General features: G+C 42.7%; 1 protein-coding gene across 2 annotated transcripts in view; it reads left to right on the forward strand.

Annotated features, from left to right (window-relative positions):
- PREX1 (phosphatidylinositol-3,4,5-trisphosphate dependent Rac exchange factor 1) overlaps window positions 1-23,434 on the forward strand; it is a 174,091-nt gene that overhangs the window by 63,823 nt on the left and 86,834 nt on the right. For both annotated transcript variants that reach the window (XM_075109194.1, XM_075109195.1), the window contains exons 2-4: window positions 7,499-7,570; window positions 15,117-15,239; window positions 22,596-22,700. In XM_075109194.1, coding sequence (XP_074965295.1) covers window positions 7,499-7,570; window positions 15,117-15,239; window positions 22,596-22,700 — 300 coding nt within the window. The remainder of the gene's footprint in view (window positions 1-7,498; window positions 7,571-15,116; window positions 15,240-22,595; window positions 22,701-23,434) is intronic.

A 23,434-nucleotide genomic window follows, 5' to 3' on the forward strand; every position in this document is an offset into this window, starting at 1 on the left:
GTTAGACTAAGTAGTAGGGAAGAGGTTTCAGATTGCCATGATCAGTGCTTAGTTGATGTTTATTAAATTGTCGGTACCAGTGGAGGTTTTGTAATATGTATAGATGTATTTATTGTTTGCATATCTATACAATTATAAAAAATACCTGTTGAAAGTATGCTTCAGGTAAAAAGATCTCTCCCCTGTGATACATCTGGATTTTTCAACTGAAGCTGCATTTGTTTTCTGATGGTCTTTGCAGTTTCACCTGAGATGGAGTCTACTTTTTTTGCAAATGGTCATGCAGTCTTCTGTGGGAAGAGATGATTCATGCTGTAACGTCCATGCTTTTGTGTGTGTTAAATGATTGTTATTCTAAATGACAACACTGGAATGAAAAATATGTTCTTAAAAGAAGGAAGTGTGAGTGTGGGGGGTACAGCTGGGGCATTTGAGCAAGAAAGACGTTGTCCCCAGGGATATGGGAGTAATAGTTCTGAAGACAGAGATCTCCATATTTGCTTTCAAAAATAGTGAAATGAGTATCGTAGAGCATAGGTGACTCAGTATAAGAAGTTTACCTCATTTTGTCTAACATAATCCAAGATTACGCAAGGGCTGTAACCTTTGGAAAAGTAGTGTCATTTTAAAAGCTGCACAGAAGATTCTTATTTGACCTTCTGCTTAGCAGTAGACAATGATGCAAGCTTACAGCTCAGACTGCCTGAAGTGTTTGCAGAGAATGTGTTTTGATATTCCATAATATACATGACATTTTTTTAAATAATCTTTGTTAGCTAATAGTTTAGTTCCTTTTCAGGGGATAGATCAAAAAATAAGTATGTACCAATAAGCTTCGAGGCTTTAAAGCCAATTTGATACACAGGAAGCCTGAAATTAGGGCAATAAGAGACATTTCTGATGCTATTTCCTCTTACTAAACACCTCTGCCTACCCGGGAAGTCCCTGTTCAGCTGTTTGCTGGTGAATTAATTTGGCAGTAGATCTGAGCTACTCTTTGCAGAGTTGCTCTGTCTCACAGCTATGGCTCTTTATTGTTTTAAGAGGATCTGGAGAAAAATATTCTTCATAGGTGAAATACTATGCAGGAATTTCAGTATAATGCACTCACCTGATGCTTAAGTTTTTTCTTCCTTTACCAGACACCGATAACTTAATGTGTTTTTATAGAAATCTTAATATAGCAGCAGGTAATTGAGCAATGGGTGAATACGTGATTGCCAGTTTACAGTGTAAGAGGTACAGTAATACTCCTTAAAAGTACTAGAGTTGCTTCAGTCTTGCTCCATTTTACATGTGTATTGCCAGTGATGTCAAAGGAGTTGCTTCTGATTTCCAATATTCTATCTGAAATTTCACAACTGAAAAACCTGAATCAGGCCCAGTATTCCACATGTATATGCTGGCTTTTGTCCAGGAAGGTGAGAGATGTTTGAAAACCAATTGCCTGAATTTACACAAGAATGACTTAATCTGTCTTAAAAATCTGGCTCTCTGTAGGATAGAAGTCAGATGATCTTGGTTAACAGTGCACAGTGCTGCAGACCACTCTAGGAACAGTAGAACTGAAGTAAGTTCACCTCCAATTAAAATTACTTGATTCCCCATTTGTTGGTAAACCTAAACTATGCTAGCATTCAGGTATTTACGGTATGCTTAAAGGCAAATGCTGAAAGACTTAGTTTTTCATAGAAATGCATGCTTAGTTGTTATGAAGGGGGGGGGGGAAATAGTTGTAATGGGATTTATTTTGTATAAATATCCCTGTGCAGTCACTGTTACATTATTTTGAGTCTATTTGTCTTTCATACTTCAGTGCAGGTGAGAACTGCAGTTCACATGTAGGATGCAGGATGTTTCCTGTCATCTGTGTGGAGCTTTAGCTTATAAACTGCATATCTGATAGAAAGCAAAAAAACATGATCGGGATGACAAGGTTCAAAGCTAACAATTGAGTAACATGAGCAAGGATGCACCTGCTCTTAAAACACAAACTTCAGCAAACGTTCATTTTAAATCATAGAACTATTTCAGTAGAGCCGTGTTCCCACAGGACTTTAAGTGGCTTTGCTAAGGACAATGGAGTTTTTTGGTATCTCACTTTTACTGCAGTGGAGGCAAAGGCTTATCTGACAGCCACACTTAGTGGCAATGCTTATTCGAGTAATGGAAAAAAAAAGATACACCTGCAAGTTCTTGTTCAAATCTTTATGACAAGTTTTACTGTGTATTGTCAGAGACAGATTAATGCATAGGTCCTGTGCTGTAGTCTCAAGGTGAATGTGCTAGTGATGGTCAAATGATGAAATTCATTGTCCACGTCACCTATTCCTTTTTCACTGTGAGCATATTTTCTTGGAATCAAAATGTCTGCACTTGCGAGAAGCTTTAAACAATTTATTGCACACGTGTAAAGCAGTTTAACACCAAAAATGGTAGGCTCATCTGGGTCTCTGCATTGTTCTGAATCAGTCCTGATCACTGATGAGTTTAACCAAATTGTCTCACTTGTCTCTTAAGCATAATATGAAATTCCAATCACCTGTTCAGAAAACAGGTTTCACAGGATTGTGCTTTCAGATATTGCCCCTTCTGGAGAAGGTAGCCAGTTGCCTCATGGTTGTTTATCTGTTTCTGTTCTCCCTTTCGTTTCCCTCAGGGTTATGCACAGTTTGTCTGCCTTGCTGTTTAATCAGAAACCTCTTGCTATTTCTGAACATTTGAGGAAGTATCTGCCTTAGATGTGAATTTTGAGAAGGGGCATGAGCCAACTATCGCTGCCTTGTCCCTAGTATTTGCCATGTGTTACTTATGCTGCATGGAAGGTGGTAGACACTGATTTTCCCTAATGAAATTAAGGCTACAAGTCAAAGTTCAACAAGGTCCATTTGAAAAGCAATTGAGAGAAATCCCAGTTGCTTCAGTCTGTTTCATGTGAGAAAAACTCAACGTTAGCAGATCTTTTCCTTAAAGCGTGCTTCGTGCTTTTGTGGTTCAGAGGTGCAGCAAAGACACTCAAGGCAACAAGGTTTCATTGCAACAGTAGATTGTAAGGATAGTGAACTGTAGAACAAAGCGTCTTCCTGAAAAAGGAGCCATTAAAAGGTACTTTTTACTGAAATGAACTTTATACCTAAATTGCATTCTAGATTTGTAACGTGTTTGTCTTAGTGTTTATTGGAAGAAACTCACCCAGTGTGACATGGTGCAGAAAGGAAGCATTTCATTCTGCTCATTGTAATTTGTCACAGATTTTCTTGAATCCTGCAAGTCATTTGTACCATAAGACAAACTATAAGCTGTGTTTATGCGTATCACGAGCATCAGGCATGGCATGTGGCCTGCTGAGTTTGGAAGAGGCAGACCTCTAAGGCAACAAGTCACAGTGCACAAATAAATGTTATGTTGATGCAGCAGCAGAATTCTGAACAAAAGCAAATCCTTTGTGGGCTGTTTTCCTAATGACTAGTGCACACGCATGGAAGACGAGACCTTCGCAGACCTTTATGAGGAGAATGCAAATTTATTGGTCTGGTTTCAGGTATTTTCCCTACATTGTGCTGTGACCTGTTTAGGTTCCGGACCCATGGATTCTACCAGTCCCTCTCCCCTCTTCTATTGTGCAAGCAGTAGTCCACCATACAGCCTGGGTTGCTCAGAGGCCTGGCCCAGTGTGAGCACAGCAAAATACTGTGAATGGCAAGAAAGCAAACGCAGCATCTGTGGGGATAAGAATGAAAGATGTCATGTCATTTGCCATCTTTTTATCTCTGTTTCTAGTGACATTTTTAACCTTGTATCGGTCCTGACCAGCATACAACAAGCACATAGAAGGTAACAGAGTCTACTTCTGTTGTCTGGTCATATCTCTCTAGCTCTTCAACAGTGTCTCTCTGATCTGATGCGTGATTGCTGTTTCAGTATAGTGTGTATCATAAGCTGCTGTTCTTCCCTGAATTCCCTGATAGTTTTTAAGTGTAGGAAAAAACCAACATGCCACAGTAGAGAGTTACACTTTTGATTGTGGTGGAGAGGTGATCATGATTATTCTCTTGTGTCCTAGAAATTATTTTCAGAGTCCCTAAGTCCTAGGAATGTTTTTCAAGAGCTCCCAAGGAAGGTGACCCCTACGCTTCCACGTATTCCTGCAGAATAGTGAGTTCATTTTTGCAGACATTGGAAGTGTGGCAGGTAAAGAAGGTTATACTGAGGGGTCCCTGAAGTTCCTCATGGAAAACGTCAAGGACTAGACCCCTTGAATTCATATGAGCTATGTAGAGTATGAAGAGGTTGGAGCAGCCAGAGAGAGCATTTGCCTCAGTAACTTTTTAGGTGGCCACAAAACCTATGACCACTTCAGCGGTTTCCTCTTTAACAGTATGTTTTGGAATATTAAAAGACGTGGGCATGGCAGGTTTTCCAATATTCACCACCGCCACCACTGTCTCTCTTTTCGTCACATTTGTCATGTCCTGGCCCAAATACATGTCTGATTTTCCAGGTAAATCAATTGGTCTAATAAAAGACCATATCACTCCCTGTAGCTATGTTTCCCAAAGAGAGTTGCATTCCACTCCTGTAATGGATCTTAGAGTCTGTGTCACCAGGTGAATAGAGAGATGGTGTTGCTACAGATGCGCGTAGAGCCTCATAAAACCGGTAGCACAAAAACTCACTTGAGAAGGTTGGAAAACACTGGCGTGAATATCTGAACGTCTCTGGGAAAAGGGCTGCCTTTTCCAGGCTAAGTGTGGTTTGGAAGGAAAGTGGTGTCATGTGAACAGAGCATGCAAAGTTAGCTCTATGAGCTGCTGTTTAATAGCTTGTGTTTATCATGCTTTTTAATTTGAATGACTGTTGCAAAAGATTCTGCTTGCACATGTGAGAAGATATTGAAAAGTGGGGAACAAGTAGTACTGAATCCACTAGGTTCTGATATTTTGGGGGGTTGCATTTTGGAAAGTAGACTACTGAATTTCTAAGACCAAAATCTCTTGTAACTGTCTTGTTTTATTATTATTGGAGAGACTGCTGTTCATGCACATCAAGACAAATCAGAGGCTGTAGGAGATTTGACAAACTATCTACAAAGTTGACTGCCTCTTTCCCTCTTACGTCTTTCATCCTTTCTACTCTCTCCCTGCTTCTGTGCCTTTCTCATTCTTTGGTTTTTTTCTCCTTTTTTTTCTGCCTTTCTCATGCTTACATTAAATTATCTTTTCAGACAGGTGTCACAGAAAAGCTGGTTTTTTAGATTAACACAGACTCTGCCTTTTTACTGACTAGCCTGTAACAGCTAATGTGATTTGCACTTCTGTTTACCAGCTTTCTAATATTAGAGCCGCCACACTTGGCTTAATATGCTGGTAACTGTTAGTCACCAGTGGAGCTGCTAATTGTGTAGATTAATTAATTGTTCCAATTGGATTTGTTGTCTCCAAACAGAGGTGTGATTAAAGTAAGGAAAAGTCTCTGCCAGGCTTATCTTCTGGGAATGAGTGACTTTAATATGATGTGCTACTTCATATAAACCATATGACTGATTATTAATGCTCAGATATCACACCCAGCATTGAAGTAGGAGGGCAACATCTATTCCTGTCAATCCTCCTGCCGTTAGTCATCATGCTGAACACTTCATCTCAGACAGTTCCCTGACTGTTGCCAAGGTGCTGGGCAGTACATTAACATTGCAGCAGTTCCTGGCCAGATTATTGGCAAGGTGGACTGGCTGGTTCTTACAAAATGCCTCTTCTGCTGCTGGCACACATGTCCTCTTTCTTTAATGCAGGAGTCTGTTCTTCAGGCTTCTTAGTCCACGCAACCTGGTCCAAGCTCTCCAAGTCTAGCTGGAATCTAGCCAGGATCGCCTTCCTGTTCAGCAATACAAGAGGAGCAATGTGATTATAGTCCTTGAAATTTGTTCAAAAGCAGGTTGAGAATCCAAGGGCCAAAAACAAGTGTAGGGTCTGTGTGCCTCATTAATTAATCTTTTTTTTTCTTTTTTTTATTGGTGTCTGTCCTGTAAAGTGTGAATGGCTGACAAGTGACAGAGAGTCATGGCTAAGCAGAAATAGAGGTGTGCCCCTTTTAGTGCTGGAAGTCAGAGAAAGGGGCATGTTCACTGTCTTCCAACCAAAATACCAAAAGCAAAGGCATTCTATAAGCTCTGAGTTTGGTTCAGTGACATTGCTTCTGATCACATTGTAAGCTGCTGCCAATCCCAACAGGCAAAAGGGAAAAAAGAAAAAGCTGAATGTGCATCAGCTGACATGGGCATTCCTCAGGAACAGTTCAACTTTTTAAAGCCTTATTATCAAGCTGTAACAAAGCTGCTTTTACCATAAATGCAAAGAAATTACCTGCTTCCCCTCTCTGTCTCAGGTGGGTAAGTAAAGCTCCATTCTTCCCTGTGCGCTCCCCAGGGCTCACTCCTTTGTGTGGGTGGCAAGTTAGATACCACTAAGAAGGGCAGAGAGGAAAGCTCTCTACCCTTCTGTGCATGGGTCATGTAGTTTATCATAGCAGATTCTGTCCTCACTAGCTTCCCCTCAGTCTCACCTGTGGGTATTTGCATCTCTCTTTGCTGATGCCTGTGGAAGGTAAAATTCCCTACTCTTAGTTCAGAAGTGCTCTTTAGCCAATAGTTGCTAAAACAGTGGAGATTTGAGGTAGAAATCCCACACAGTGTGTTTTGCTAAACCCTTCCCACTGGATCAAATATGTTGTGGGTATGTTCAGTCCAAATGCAAGTCGGTCTTGACTCCCAGTAGCCAGAATTACGCTTTGAAGGCTGATACTTGGATCTCACTGTCCATTTGTCTCTGGCCTGGAGCTTTTTGTTGATGTGCCTGTTGAAGCCAAAGTTTTGCAGAGCTGAGGGAAGGGGAAACCTGGCTTAGGTGTAAAGTTCCAGCATTGTTTTGTCTGGTTTTAACCCAATGAAATACAGTGAAGAGGATAGTGTGTCCCAGGTGCTGTCTGGTGATTTCCATTTCCCTTTCCCAAGCATTGAGTCTGTTGAGCTTGTCCATAACCCTAGCTCATATCTCTGACATGCCTCAGCTTCAGCAGCGCGAATGTCCTTTTGTAATTTCTTACAGTCCTTTTTACTGACCTATATATTGATGTGCATCGGGCATGCTGTCTTCCAAAGTCAAAACAGCTGCATCTTGGAGAGAGAGAAAACCTTCAAAGAAAAAACAAACAGACCCTCGCTGTGGTCTATTGGTAGTAACAGATAATTAAGTCTAAAAGTTTCAACAGAGGGAAGACATTTATGGCCAGGCAAAACCCAGCAACATTGTAGGAAATGTCTTTTGTGTTACCCTGAATGCAACTCTGAGCCTAAGAACTGTGGTGGTGACTTGGTAAATGTTTAAATTCTTTCAGTCTTAAAGGTGATCAGCTGCACTGTGTTGATGGGAAATAAAAGATACAAAAGAGCGAAATCAAACTGCATCAACCCATTTGAACATTATCTTTTTTATCTCTGCAGGCATTTCTTCACCGGATCCGCCAGAATGCTGTGGACAAAGCTGAGAAGTATATAACAGAGGAGAATGTTAAGGTATTTCTTCAATCTTTCTCATTTTCTTGGTAGGGAAAATGATATGTAATGAAAGGTTAGATTCAGGGGTATGGATATCAAATATCCTCATGTCATATTGATGCTTATGATTAAACTGTTTCCCTAAGGAAAAGAGGCTCATGTTGACAGTTTATCTGTCAATCTGTTTGCCCATTCATATAGCTGTCATCTTCCAGCAAATTTTCATCCTGCCAGATAATTGCAGTAAAACTTGACAACAGTGTAGTGTTGTCAGACATACAAACTTCTGGCAAGATCCGTGAAATGGTGGGTAGAGGACAGAGAGGCCTTTTCAGTGTCTTTGAGAGGAAAGGCAGGGAATGCGCAGCCCTTGTCTATTTTGCTTGACAGTATTCAGTCAGCCAGTTTGCATCTGCTGACTTTTACAAATTTGAAATTTACAGGGCTTCTGAGAAGGAAGCAGGAATATTTCTTTGTGTTATAGTGGGAGGGAATTTGGGTTCTTGTGGAGGACTAAGTAATGGGAAACCCTTGCATGAGGAGGTTCCTGAATGAATTGTGCACTGGATAGAGATATGGGACATAGAACACAGATCTGTGAGGTACTAGCTTCTCTAGTGCCTATGGTTGCAGGAGGTCTCGCTGGCTATTTTCATAGATATAAGCAACACTTTCTTGTAGTAATTTGGCTTTAAAACCCTCCTTGTACACATACGCACATGAAACCAAAACCCTCTTTGTACACGTGTACAAGTGAAACCTGGTGATTAGTGGGACAGGGTGCAGCTTGTTTGCCATTAGAGGCTTACTTATTTGGCTTGCGTTTGATCCTGCAGCTCCTAAATCAGCAGAAACTTTGCTCTTCACACTTGTGGGAGAAGGACACAGCAATAATACGTGTATTGCACCAGTTGGTGCTACCGCAGCTGGCATGTGTTTCCCCAAGGCTGGTTCCTTCATTTCACATGCTAGTACTAACTGAATGTGTAGAGATCCTATCAGGGCTCAGCCCCTGTTTCGCTATTCATTCTACGGGCTAGCAGTACTGTAGTATTGACTAACGTCAGCAAGACAGCTTGGGAGCTTTGTGGCACTAAGCCTTTTGTTGGCTTCAAATTTGGAAGTCCCTGTTTCCTAGAAGCTCACCGTCTAGACTCTAAAGTAAGTTTGGGGGTGGCTGAAGAAAAAGTAGTAGACAAGTGATTAGTGACAATAGATCTACTGTGCAGAGAAGTGTGCAAAAAGTAAGCTCTGCATGGGAAATAAACCTACACAACCATTTGTCAATTTGATGAACAGCCACAGATGTTGGCAAAAGTTATTATTCCATCATTATTCATCAAATGAATATTAATTATGACTGCCAGATAATCAGATGCAGTGTCCACAAAGCCTGTGCAGGAGAATCTGTATTTTTCTCTGCTGATTTAAATGTATTTGTATTTGAAGTTTCATCACATTCCTTTAGGGAAATACCACTTCATATTTGTGTCATTCTTGAAGTGCCTGGGGGGGGTGTCTTTTTGAGGCCGCAGTTGAGACCTCATTTAGTCTTATTATTACAGTACCCAGCTTTCAATAACAGAGCTTCTCTTCAGTAATAAAGGGCCTACGCCTATTGCTGGTGAAATAGAATCACAAAGGCACAGTTTTCCTGATCAGAGTCAACATTACCTCCCTTGTCCCCCTCCTGCCCCCCTTCCTCTCCTACCCCAAATAATTTCATTGTCTTTCCTGCAGTTGAAAGGTATTTGTTCTTTCTTTCCCTCTCCTTTCTCCCTCCTTGCTGGTAGAGGCAGGACAAGCAAGGTCGTGTTGGGACTTCTGATAACTCTCCTTGCTAATATTACGTACCTTGAGTCACCGGTCACCAGAGAGCTGTGAGGTAGCTGGCAGTAGCAAGGATGGTAGCAGAGACTGTATAAATGGTTTGGCAGCTTATGTAAGGAGAAGCCTGCCTTTTCCTCTCTGTCTTCATGCAGCAGAAATGTCTAGAGGAAAATACAGGGTATTCTGGCAGTCACTCGCCTCTGAGCAAAAGGAGAAAGTGCTTTTTAGGATAATTTGCATTATTGCTCCCAGTATTACTGTTGCAGGTTTCTCCTACAGCTGGCGCGAAGCACTGGAGATTGCAGTAACCTTTGGCCACTGTATCCCCTTCCAGAAAGGCCACATGGGGTTCTGTGCCAGGCCCAGATTTTACAAGTACTCCAGTGACTAACAGCTGCAACAACATCATGAAAAATGTTTTCAGTTTATTCACTGCCTCATGTGGTAGTAACTCCATTGATATGTTAGTATTATGCTAACAGCAGGGCACTGATGTCATTTGACTGATACGGTAAATTGAAGGCAGTACAACTTGAGGGTGTACACAAGCTGCCAGACATAGATACTCACATGGGGATTGTAAATGGTAACTGTGTCTTAGATATGGAAGCCTGTGCAGTCAAGGTCTATCTGCTGCCTTGATGCAAGCAGAGCTCTACTGACCACCATGGAATTCATTAGATTACACAGATATTCCTTGGATCAAAAAGTACCCCCTGAAGACTGCTTCTGAAGGATAAAACCATCCCTGACAGGTGTTTCTCTCTTCCTTGTTAATCCCCTTTTGGCACAGCTTTTGGCCAAGCCATGCAGACAGAGACTACCATGCCGTCACATCATTGTCAGCCATGTCACAGAACCATCGTATGCTCTGCTTAACTAGCACGGGAAGTTTTCTGGGAGCAATCAGGTGGTCCTAGATCCCTGTCCTTTATTTTGGTTCAGAGCCCATACTTGCAAATTCAGTGTGCTTGAATCTTCCAGTTTATTCAGAGCTAGAAAAGAGCTATGAGGCACAAGTATGCATTGATGATGGGACATGCTACCATATCTCAGTATTTCTGAAGTGTGAGGGGAGCAAAGACAAGGAAGATGCAACAGGCTCTGCTCTGCACACACAGCCAGCTTGCAGGAGGAGTTTGAGAGAAATACTCTGCCCGTCCTTGAGTAACAGAAGGTATAGAGTTGAACCTGGCTACATGCAGAGAGGAAGGCTCTTTGACTTCCTGATCTTGTCTACTCCTGCAAAACCAGAGAAACTGGTTTTAAACCAGGAATTGAGATTTCATTCCTGTCTTTAATGACTAGACTTAATCTACAGATTGTTTTCCTGAATTACTGCCACATCACCAGCCACCAGTCTGAATCAGTGTCACATCTGGTGAATTAATTCTACTGCATGAAGTTGAAAAGCTTAGTGTTACGATCAGGTGCTTTGGGAAGTGTTGGAAGATGTTAGGCTTGGCCACTTCCCACACCGAATACCAGGAAGATGAGGGCTGACTCTGTCAGGCTGTACACTTTGGGGTTCAGAGGAGTGTCACCCACTCACGGTGCAAGACCTGGGAGGTTGCTTGCAGTGTGAAAACTGTTTTGACTGCACTGCAGATCTTCTCTTTGCAAGTGGCATAGTTAAACCAAAGTGATAGAAAATGTTGTCTGCGATATGTATATCACTGCAGACTCCGGCATTTACTCTGCCCATTCAGGCTTTCCTCTGGTGGCTCTCAATACTGATAGCTGTGTCACCATGCATCAGGACTTCTCCCCCTGTGTAGGTAGCATTCCATGTCCTATATGTGTATTCACACTTTATTCTCATGTTTTATATGAAAATGATTAAGACTTACAAAGCTGTGTTGGGTTGACCCTGGCTGGATGCCAGGTGCCCACCAAAGCTGCTCTATCATTCCCACAGCTGGACAGGGGAGAAAATATAACAAAAGGCTCATGGCTTTGAGATAAGGACAGGGAGAGATCGCTCACCAATTACTGTAACAGGTGACACAGACTCGACTTGAGGAAATTAGTTTACAAACAAAAAGGACTGGTGGGAGATGTGGTGGTTGGACGCCATCTTGGGTTTAGCAACCATGATATGATAGAGTTCTCGATTCTTGGCGAAGAAAGAAGCGGGGGCCAGGAAAACCACTACCGTGGACTTCCAGAGGGCAGACTTTGGCCTGTTTAGGTCACTGGTTGGGAGAGTCTGTTGGGATGCAGTCCTGAAGGGCAAAGGTGCCCAGGAAGGCTGGGCTTTCTTCAAGAAGGAAGTCTTAAAGGTGCAGGAGCAGGCTGTCCCCAAGTGCCACAAGACGAGCTGACGGGGAAGATGACCAGCCTGGCTGAACAGGGAGCTTTTGCTGGCATTCAGGAAAAAAACAAGATTTTGCCACTTTTGGAAGAAGGCGCAGGCAACTCAAGAAGAAATCAGGGATCTCGTTAGGTCATGCTGAGAGAAAATTAGGCAAAAGCCCAGCTAGAACTCAGTCTGGCCACTGTTGTACGGGATAATAAAAAACGTATTTACAAATACATTAACAACAAAAAGAGAGCCAAATTGAATCTCCATCCTCTATTGGAAGGAGAGGGGAACATCGCCACTGAGGATGAGGAAAAGGCAGAGGTACTAAATGCCATCTTTGCCTCAGTCTTTAATAGTCAGACCAGTTATCCCCAGGGTATTCACCCCCCTGAGCTGGAAGGCAGGGACAGAGAGCAGAACAAACACCCCAAAATCCAGGAGGAAGCAGTTTACAAGCTGCTGCTCCACCTGGACACTCATAAATCTATGGGGCCTGATGGGATCCACCTAAGACCACTGAGGGAGCTGGCAGAGGAGTTCGTCAAGCCACTCTCCATCATTTATCAGCAGTCTTGGTTAACAGGGGAGGGCCCACATGACTGGAGGCTAGCCAATGTGATGCCCATCTACAAGAAGGGCTGTAAAGAGGATCCAGGGAACTACAGGGCTATCTGCCTGACCTCGGTACTGGGGAAGATTATGGAGCGGCTCATCTTGAGTGAGCTCACCAAGCACATGCAGGACAACCAGGGGGTCAGGCCCAGTCAGCATGGCTTCATGAAAGACAGGTCCTGCATGACCAACCTGATCTCCTTCTATGACAGGGTGACCCACCTGGTGGGTGAGGGAAAGGCTGTGGTCTTTGTCTACCTGGACTTTAGCAAAGCCTTTGACACTGTCTCCCACAGAATCCTCCTAGAGAAGCTGGAGGCACATGGCTTAAACAGGTGTACTCTTCGCTGGGAAAAAAATGGCTGGATGGGTGAACCCAAGAGTTGTGGTGAGTGGAGCTAAACGCAGTTGGTGGCCAGTCACAAGTGGGATTCTCCAGGGCTCAGTTTTAGGGCCAGTCTTGTTTAATATCTTTATCAATGATCTGGACGAGAGGATCGAGTGCACCCTCAGTAAGTTGCAGATGACACCAAATTGGGCAGGAGTGTCTATCTGCTCGAGGGCAGGAAGGCTCTGCAGAGGGACTTAGACAGGCTGGACCTATAGCCTGAGGTCAGCTGTGTGAGGGTTAACAAAGCCAAGTGCCAGGTCCTGCACAACAACCCCAGGCGACGCTCCAGACTTGGGGCAGAGGGGCTGGAAAGTGCCCGGTGGAGAAGGCCCTGGGGGTGCTGGCTGACAGCCGGCTGGGCATGAGCCAGCAGTGCCCAGGTGGCCAAGGAGGCCACCAGCCCCCGGGCTTGTGTCAGCACTGGTGTGGCCAGCAGGAGCCGGGCAGGGATGGGGCCCCTGTGCTCGACACTGGTGAGGCCCCACCTTGAATGCTGGGCTCAGGTTTGGGCCCCTCGGGACAAGAAGGCCCTTGAGGGGCTGGAGCGTGTCCAGAGAAGGGCAGCGGAGCTGGGGCAGGGTCTGGAGCACAAGTGTGCTGGGGGGCGGCTGAGGGAGCTGGGGGAGGTTTAGCCTGGCGAAGAGGAGGCTGAGGGGGGACCTTTATTGCTCTCTACAGCTACCTAAAAGGAGGTTGTAGTGAGGTGGGGGTTGGTCTCTTCTCCGTAGTTACTAGCGATAGGATGAGATGAAATGGCCTCAAGCTGCATCAGGGGAGGTTTAGATTGGATGTTAGGAAAAATATCTTCATTGAAAGTGTGGTTGGGCATTGGAACAGGCTGCGCAGAGAGGTGGTGGAGTCACCATCCCCGGAGGTGTTAAAAAAACATGTAGACATGGCACTTCAGGGCATGGTTTAGGAGGCATGGTGGTGTTGGGTTGACGTTTGGACTTGATGATCTTAGAGGTCTTTTTCAGCCTTAATGATTCTATGATTCTGTAATTTACTACCAATCAAATCAGAGTAGAATAACGAGAAATAAAGCCAAATCTTAAAAACACCTTTCTCCCACCTCTCCCTTCTTCCCAGGCTCAGCTTTACTCTCGAGTTGTCTATCTCCTCCTCCCCAGTGGCACAGGGGCACGGGGATTGGGGGTTGCAGCCAGTTCATCGCACGTTGTCTCTGCTGCTCTTTCCTCCGCAGTGGGAGGACTCCTCACATTCTTCCCTGGCTCCAGCATGGGTTTCCTCCCATAGGAGACAGTTCTCCACTAACTTCTCTAATGTGAGTCCTTCCCGTAGGCTACAGTTCTTTATGAACTTCTCTGGTGTGGGCCCTTTCTACCAGGTGCAGTCCTTCAGGAACAGACTGCTCCAGCTTGGGTCCCCACAGCTGCAGGGCAATCTCTGCTTCGGTACCTGGAGCACTTCCTCCTTTACTGACCCTAGTGTCCACAGATTTGTTTCTTTCACTTATTCTCACTCCTCTCTCTGGCAGCAGTTGCCATTGCTCCATTTTCCCCTCCCCTCCCTCTTAATATGCTGTCCCGGAGGTGCTACCACCGTCGCTGACGGGCTGGGCCTTGGCCAGCAGCGGGTCCCTCTTGGAGCCGGCTGGCACTGGCTGTGTCAGGCACGGAGGAAGCTTCTTGCAGCTTCTCGCAGAAGCCACCCCTGTGGCATCCCCAGTACCAAAACCTTGGCACGCAATCCCAGAACAAATGCTTATGTGTTTATAGCAGCTTTCACCCCGGCAGTTTATTCCCCTTAGCACGCGTATATTCAATTCACTAGGGATCATTTAGCTGTGAGATTGCACAATTACCTTTTAGCACACATCTAAACTAGGCGCATCTATCCCATTACATACGCCTTTTAGAACCACTGAAAGGGAACTAAAATACTGCTTTTGTGGTCTGTAAGCATTTTACACTATTCTGTACTCCTGTCAGTGAAATGCTAGATCCCACGTGGCAGAGATTTGGTCTCTTGTTTACAGGTACATCTTTGTGTGTGATAGCTTCAAGTCCCTTTCTTCCAGAAAGTGATTTCTAATGCATGGGAAGGAAAGGCAAATGACTTCCTGCTTCTATCTCCTGCCAAGTGAGTTTGGTCCTTGTGATTCCATTCACCTGGTTGGTCTCAGAGGAAATCTTTTCTAGACTGGAAAGAGGTTGCGCACTTTCATCACGCTCAGGTATCTGGAAAGATAACTTTCATTTACAGCAGGTACTTCAGTAGCAATAAAGGTTTCTATAGGGGGCCCGGAAAGGGGTAAATAAAGTATAATTAATTCTGTATGAGTCCCTGTCTGTGCTTTAGATCCTATCATAGCAAGTCTAGAGCCACAATATTTTGGTGCTACTACTTTAACAAAATGCTCTCAGATATATTCACAGCTAGCAATGTTTTTCTCTATATTTCAGATCTTATTTTCTAACATCGAAGACATTCTTGGTGTTCACAAGGAGTTCCTGGCTGCCCTGGAATTTTGTTTACAACCAGAACCTCAGTCTCAGCATGAACTGGGAAATGTTTTCTTAAAATTTGTAAGTACAATGACTTAACACTATCTGAAAATGCAGTTTCCTGTCATAAGCTCCCATGCCCCCTAGCTAGCCCTAATCTCTAAGGCTTGTGACAATACTATGTCAATGTGTCTTGTATGAAAGTTGTAGGTAGGGTGGGAAAAAACTTGTGAATGAGGTTGGAACAATGGAAACCACATAAAATTCAGCTAAACAATGAGGTATTTTTAGAAACTCTTTCTTTTCCCATTGAATTTTTTTTTTCATTTTTTTCCCTTGTCGTGATTTAGCCCCAGTCAGCAACTAAGCACCACGCAGCTGCTCGCTCACTGCCCCCACCCCTGTGGGATGGGGAGAGAATTGGAAAGGCAAAAGTAAGAAAACTTGTGGCTTCAGATAAGAACAATTTAATAAATAAAATAAAGCAGCAATAGTAATAATAATAATAATTATAGTAATATAATGAAAAGGAAAATAGAGATAGAGAGATATAAAACCTTGGGAGGGGGGGAAAGAACCAAACAAACAAGTGATGCAACCCCTCACCACCCGCCAACTGATGCTGCTAGTCCCCAAGCCGTGATTGCTGCTTCCCCCGGCCAACTCCCCACTGTTAATATACAGGGCATGACATCATATGATATGGAATATCCCTTTGGCCAGTTTGGATCAGCTGTCTTGGCTGTGCCCCCTCCCCTCCCAGACCCTTGTGCACCTGGCAGAGCATGGGAAGCTGGAAAAGTCCTTGACTAGCGTACGCGCTACTTAGCAACAACTAAAACATCAGTGTGTTATCAACCTTGTTTTCATACTAAACCCAAAACACAACACTGTACCAGCTACAGTGAAGAAAATTAAATCTAGCCTAGCTAAAACCATGGCAGCCTCTACCCAGATGATCACATTTTATTGCTGAGAATTTGCCTGCTTTGGTTCCAAATGTTTCAAAAAAGCAGCATAATGTCACGTAAATGAATAATATGTGTGTGTTTTAAAATTTAAAAAACTTGAAACCCTCAAAGACCAAACTTAAAAACAAAGGGCAATGCATCATTTAGAGTAGTTAGCGTCTGTGCATACATTTTTCCTTCAGTAAATGAAGGGTAGCGTCAGACAGCTTATCTTGCTGAAATACAGCACAAGTTACAACATGCAGCCTTTTACCACAGAATAAATGAGTACCTGCATTCCGTAGCTCAAAAGTAAATAAAATTTGGCTTTTGGACTCATAATGCTTGCTCAAGAATGCCAGAGATATGAAATGCATGGTTGTCATATGATGCAAATTTACTCTGCCAGTTCCAGGTGGTTTAGAACATTTTGACTAGTTACTTTTGTGTCATCTAACTTTATGCCTGATAGCTGTATTATTTGTTCTCCTACTCCATTCATAATATGATCGTATGTGCCAACCTGATCCAGTCAGATTGGTCTGCTAGGTGATTCAGGAAAGCACAGACCCATGCTTAAGGACCATGTAATTACAGCTTTTGATTATCTTCCTGTGGTAGATTTTTGTTTCTTTTTGTCTTTAACTTGGCCCAATTTTCAGTCACATATGTGTACTATCCTCTGACTAAGATTATATATATATATATATAGAGAGAGAGAGAGAGACAGCATACTGTATAGGCAAGATCAGTTATTATGTACACCTAGTTACAAGCTGGAGTAATTTAAATGCAAACTTACCTAATTTACATGTATAATATTTTGAAGCTGCACATCTTTTTCACTTGGAGCAGCCCTCTGGAGATGTTTGAAAATTAGAAAGCACATATATAATAACCATTTCTTCAAATTCTTATTAACTGCATTAAGCCACAGGCCAACTTCCTATAAAAATGTGTTCTATTATGCTTTCATAATCAAAATTCTTGCTTTCACAGTTCATCAGGTTTGAATGGACAGCAATTATACAGCCATTTGTTACTCATGGAGCCTTACCAGCTACTGCACCTTGTTTAGTTTTTATTTGACGTGACCATTGCTAAAATAGTGTCAAAAAAGTGTTATATTGAGACCATGCCCAAAAATTCTATCAGATGTGAGAACTGACTGTCAGCTGCTGAAAAACATATTGTTGCCTACCAACAAGATGTGCTGTACTAATATATTAGTATTCATTAGCAAGGGTATTGAAATTAGAGGGCGTTTGAGTGATGCTGTCAAATTGTCTACTGCGTTTGAGTGGCGCTGTGTAACCAGAAATGTTAACCTGTCGTGTGACTGATTTCAAGCCTGGTATATGTAGTCATTGGTAGTGTTCTCTTGTATATGAACGTATAATTCTGTAACTTTATTGCTGTTGAATTTAATAATTGTGTCCCTTCTTTATCAAACATGCAACAATACAGGGATTATGAAATTGTAAAGCACAGGGATGAGTGTTGGTGAGAATTTGCCTTCTCATAGACAGTTTGACCGAGAGTAGCTTACATTGCTCTCTGTGAAGGGCACTGCAAATAATGTATACATCAACAGTTTCATGATCCCCTAGGGAAGAAGCAGCTTTTGCAGAGGGAAGTAAAACATATATTTGATTCAAAATATATAGAAAAAGCTGATCTCATCCATAATTACCTTAGTGAAGTGTAGGAATACCATTAGGAGCATTGTTGTACCTCAAGCCTGAGTAAGGAATAGTCAACATAAGATTATCAAGAGAGAAGAAAATAAGGTGCCTGCATGCCGATTGTGCCTAGGTTTTAGAAGAAAAGCTTCAGTGTGGGCGTTTGGGAGTGAGGGAGTTGGGAATTGTGCCCTGTCAGAGTAAAGGCTTCCATAGTGAGTCTCCAGCAAGTGACAGGGAGATGCCAGTGGCAACTGTGGTTCAGGCTGAGTCCTCTGTTCCCTTCTGCTCAGGCTTTCAAAGCTCCATTTCCCTAAATGAAATTGTTCTGATGAAACAGAAGCACTCATGAAGAACCCTGTGCCTCAGAAACAGTACTCCTGAAAGTGTTTCCATGGTGCTGAAACCAGTTGTTTGGTTTTTGGTTTTTGTTGGCTTTTTTTTTATTTTTTAAATGGTGTACATTATTTTGCCACCACAAGAAGCCCTTGCAGGACTTTAGGTTTCCTGGAGAAAAAGCCAGCCGTTCTCTTCCAGTGATGCACTCCTGCAGCATGGCTGAAGAGGTTTTTTTTAGAGTTTGTGTTGCTAGCCAGTTTACCCAGGGTAACATATTTCTTTGGTCTTTCATTCTGGGTAAGGTTCTCTTGTGGTTGCAATACACAGAAGTGCTAGGAAGAACATCCTTAGTGCTGCCTTTTCATTATCATCAAATCATGGTGTATCCTCAGGGGAGTTTGCAGTGAGGGAGTGACATAAAGCCTGTGAATCTTGACAGTGTCATTGTATCTTCTATCATGATCACCTGGCAAGTTCGTTCTTAGTCCTGGTTATGAACCCAGTCCCTGTCAGCAGCCACATGTTAGCACAGGTGCTTTTCTTCAGAAGCTCAGTGTTAAAAATGCTCATAAATTTGGTGAATAGCTTGAGAATTCTTGAAGCACTGTTTCTTCCAGATACTGCGTTTCTTAGTGGTGCATGTTTTCCATAAGTTTCCCTGTGTCATATGTCCTTGATAGAGATCCCCAGATTCCCCACGTGGAGTTCCACCAGACCATAGTGTTTTTCGTCCTCTTCATGAGACCTATGGATCCTCAATTTCCTCTAATCTATGTAGGCCTGACTCTTTTCCTGGTTTACCTTGGCCAAGAAGAGCCTCACTCAATAGCAGTCCACTGATCTTCAGAAACAGGATGCTGCTTTCAGTTGTTATGAGCCTCTAGGATCAATTATAATTATGCTAGGACATTCTTACCTGGAACTCCAGTCCAGAAGGCTTCAGATCTTGAGTAACACCTGAAGCAAGCAAGCAGATTTTGCAAGGGTTCCAAAAGAGCAATTATTGCACATTGACTTTTGGAAGTATTTTAACAGATGATGAAATACACTTGCTCTGATATTTAGGTGTTAAAATTTGTTTGACTTCAGAATACAGATATTGTTTCCCCTAGTGTACTCCTTTTGATCAGATGATCATGAGAAGTTCATTGTCTCATGCTAGGTGCTAAAATTTCTTCAGGAGTTGTAGTTCAGTATGACTATAACAGACAGTAAAGAACATACTTAAACATTCTTTCAAAATCAAATCTGCAGCCTTAAAAAAACACGGCATGTAGAACAAGTCTTTAACATCAAAGAGAACACATACACTGCACTTGGAGTAATCACACCTCATCAGCATAGGCTCTTTTGTGCAGGTCATGAAAACACGTCTGTGGAGCAGAAGGGTAGAGAATTGACAGATGCTTCATTTCTGATATTGCTTATTGCTAGAGGTTTGGTAACATCATGGCTAGAAACTTGTTTGAGGGAAATGTGGTGGCGTTCTCATTTTTAGGAGCAATGTTGCATGAGTGATTAGTTTTACTGTCTAAGTCATCAGGGACCTTGTTTTATTGAGAATTACCTCTTTTGTTTTGTTTAGGTTTTTCATGTTGACATAATTGGTTTAAGTCTGCTTTGAAACAAGAAAATTCTATGCCTTGTTAAAAATATGTCCAAATAAATAAGTTTCCAAATTTCTTACTTGCTTTTTCTAGTCAAAAATATTTTCAAATTTGCACTAATTTGTGGCCAGTTCTAACAGACCCAGAATAACATATTTGAAGAATAGACTATTGGTTAAAGATTTATTTTCACAAAACTAAGAGTAGTGTAGACTTATTTCTGTCACCAAAACCAGAAGGTCTAGCTGTGTATCCAGCAGATTTGCTGAGTAAGAAGGTGCCACTTTTACGTGGACCATAATTGCACTTTAATATAGAGTAACTGCAGGCTCAGAATTCCTGGGCTAACATCTGTAATTACATAACTGATGATTTCCTCACCAAGAGATGGGAGAGTCCAGGACTGAATGTCACCCAGAGAGGAAATTAAACACTTCAGACACCGAGTAATTTAAAGCATAGTTCTCATATTTGTGGGTCTCGTGCATGAAGGACAGCTGGAAAAGACTTGATGAAAGCACTCTGGTGTGTGTATAATTATTGTACTGACTTGAGCTTTAGCAAAGGGATCTTGTCATGATCTAAATATAACCTCCAAAACTCTAGGCACTCAAAGCTGCAGTCAGAAACCTGACTAATTGCATTTTGTGTGCTCTGATGTAACAGATGCTGTTGTGTTAATGGTTACTATTTTTAGTTTCAAGCATGCTGCTTGTGTGCATCCAGGTAGTTGAGAGGTGAGAGGAGGAAGTGTAGGAGAGACTCATATATGTCTTCTCATTCTGTAACTCTCTAGTTTTTATGGTTGAAAACAATCCCAAGCCTCTCAATTGCCTCTTTTCTATTGTGCTATGGACCCAGCCCTGCCTTTTCCTGCATCTGGTGGTCAAAAGCCTTTGTTTCTTTTCAGCTTCCCAGTATTAAACCCCAGTACTAATATGAACAGCTGTAGATGCAGGATAAAAGTCTCAAACATCTGCATTCCAGCTCTTTGCACCATACTCTCTGTGGCTTTTGTTTTATTTGCTTCATACCATTGTTGTTGTGTTTGGGCATGCATCTCTTTATTCGGACCTCTTCCTCTGGAAGTACAAGGAGGGGGAATTTCATCAGGTTAGTGACAAACCAAACCCAAAAGCATTTTACAGTCTCTGAGCATGTACATCTAGCCATTCAGCATTTGACCAGAATGTCAAATTCTCCTAAAGAAATGTTAACACAAGTTCTTTTCCATGTGACAGTGGTGAAGGGAATGCATAGTGAGTGCAGCTGTATTCCCATGGATTCATGTTATTTAACTCCTTCAGTTGGCAGTAGTTTTTTATTTAGGTCTCTATGAACTGTCTTAAAAGCAGCTAGATGCAGCAGAAATCTTCAGCCAACACAGGAAGCTCTACATCTCTGCAGAGTGCTAGGAGCCCAATCAAGACTCAAAAAAAAATTTAACTTCCTAGTTCCGGGGAGATGAAAAAGTTCAGATGGAATGTTTTCAGGCCAGGATCCTAAACAGAAAATTAGTGATGTGAATGCCACAACAAACTCTGGAGGGCATTGTCTGCCTGGCGTGGTGCCCTGAGATGCCAGCTCTGGAAGGCCTCACATATTACCCCTGGCAGAGTGCCACGCTAATGCATCTAAATCACTTCTGATATGCGAAGTAGGTTGTCTGAGTACCTCTGCATGGCACTGTGTTGTGGCATAGAAGCCAACCTGAACCCAGGAAAGAACATACTATTGTGAGAAGCACAGAAAAAATGATGGGTCTTTCTGGCTTCTGAATAATTTAACCTGACTAATAACTAATACAGTCTCTTGATCCCCCTTGATCGTAACATAGCAGAGGAAAGTTCAGCCCTTCCCAACAGCCTTGAAAGGATCAACTCGCTCCTTGCCTGACCTGCTCAGGCATGGAAATAGTTGTTACTGCCTCTTCTGTGAATCATTTCAGTGTTTCCAGATGTCCAATGTTTGCAACGGGTTCAGCATCTCTGGTCATTTTAGTTAGAAGAAGTTGCACTGTCTTTGATTCTGGAGATGAGTAAAGCAGAACTTGTGGGTACCAGTTGACCCTTGTTTCTTAACAGGGGATTTCATTCCACTGCATGTGCCAGTGGGTGTGACATGTTCTGGTGTAAGTACCTTAATCTAGTTGTGAACCTACCTTTCCCTTCCTCTAATTTCTGTAATATGTTGGTTATTTTGTGTGTATTTGATGAAATTCTTCCATTTAGGGAAACAGTTAGGGACAGCTGACCCCCTGTTTAGTGTTGCATCAAAAGAGTGAAGTCTGCTGCTTGTTTCAGAACATAAAATGAACCAGTCAACTCACTGGGGGTTCCCCCTCAGCCCTGAAAGACAGGGGATTTCCAGCTAGTTGCTTTGTGTTATAGTTCCCCTGAGCTTTTTCAAGGCCTTGGTTCTTCCCAGCCACCTCTGTTTCTTCCTCCTTCAAGAGAGGTCAGCACAGCTCAGACGTGTCAGCCCACTTGCTCCTGGCTTTTCTCTCTCCTGGCTACTCTGCTGGAATATCCTGACACACATGCAACTATCCCTGAGACAGCAAAATCCATTCTTTCACCAAAGAATACATTATTTCAGTGATGCATTAAGACAAAAAGTTCTGGAAGTCTCTGTGCTCGGAAAGCTGATGTTAACTTACAACAGAGTAAATTAGGAATTAGTGGAGCATCTCTATACATTATTCACATTAGAGTAGTATCATGCACTTCATGCAAACTGCAACCCTAACGCCACTCCTTTGGAGTTCACACCCCTTTGTAAATAATTTGGTATCAGACTGTGACAGAATACTCACTCCAGTTTTGTCTGAGTCAGTAAGTTACTATTTTTTCCTTGCAGAAAGACAAATTCTTTGTGTATGAAGAGTACTGTAGCAACCACGAGAAAGCACTCAGACTGCTGATGGAATTGAACAAGATCCCAACAGTGAGAGCATTCCTTCTGGTAAGCACTTTTCCTAGCACTCTTGACTTGATGATCTAACTTTGCACTATACTTGTAATAACCTTTTGTTATCCCAGGAACACTGGACATTTTGCAGATATTACCCATTCCAGGTATGCAGCACTCAGGATGGATAGGTATTGAAATCCTGAAATCACTGATGAGGTCAGGCACAGAACTAAGCACAGCTCTGGTATGAGTGATTTCAGTGGAAACAGGCAAGACGTTTTTTCTTTTTTTATTAAAGAAGCAACAGAAGACTTGGGCAAAGATTTTGAAAGGAGTAATGCCATAGCTCAGCAGCAGGGATGTGACTATTTCCCAGAGGATCTGATTCCCTGCTTAGTTTTCTGACCAATTCACCATCTGCAGACCCACCAGAAAAACATGGCCTGCTTCTGACACCCTTTTCCCCACGAGTCCAGTTGTGGGCAAGAAATGTAGTCTGGATGAATTGTTTTGGCTGCGTCATTGCTGCCTGCATCAAAAATGAGCCAACTCCCCATCCAACCTGTGATGTATTAGTATCTATGCTGGGAGAGTCTGCGGCATACATCCTTCAAACGCCTCTATAGAGGCTGGGCTGGTGAGGAGCAACAACCTGTAGACAGTGCCCCCTGCCCAACATTCCTTATTTTTCTTGGATGTTTCTCCTCCTATCCGTCACCCAAATTCTGCTTGATTTTTGGGTGTCTTTTTTTCCTGGCCATGGATGCATGGCATTTGGAATGGGG

This window comes from Phalacrocorax aristotelis, chromosome 13 (assembly GCF_949628215.1).
Source record: "Phalacrocorax aristotelis chromosome 13, bGulAri2.1, whole genome shotgun sequence".
Classification (NCBI taxonomy): domain Eukaryota; kingdom Metazoa; phylum Chordata; class Aves; order Suliformes; family Phalacrocoracidae; genus Phalacrocorax; species Phalacrocorax aristotelis.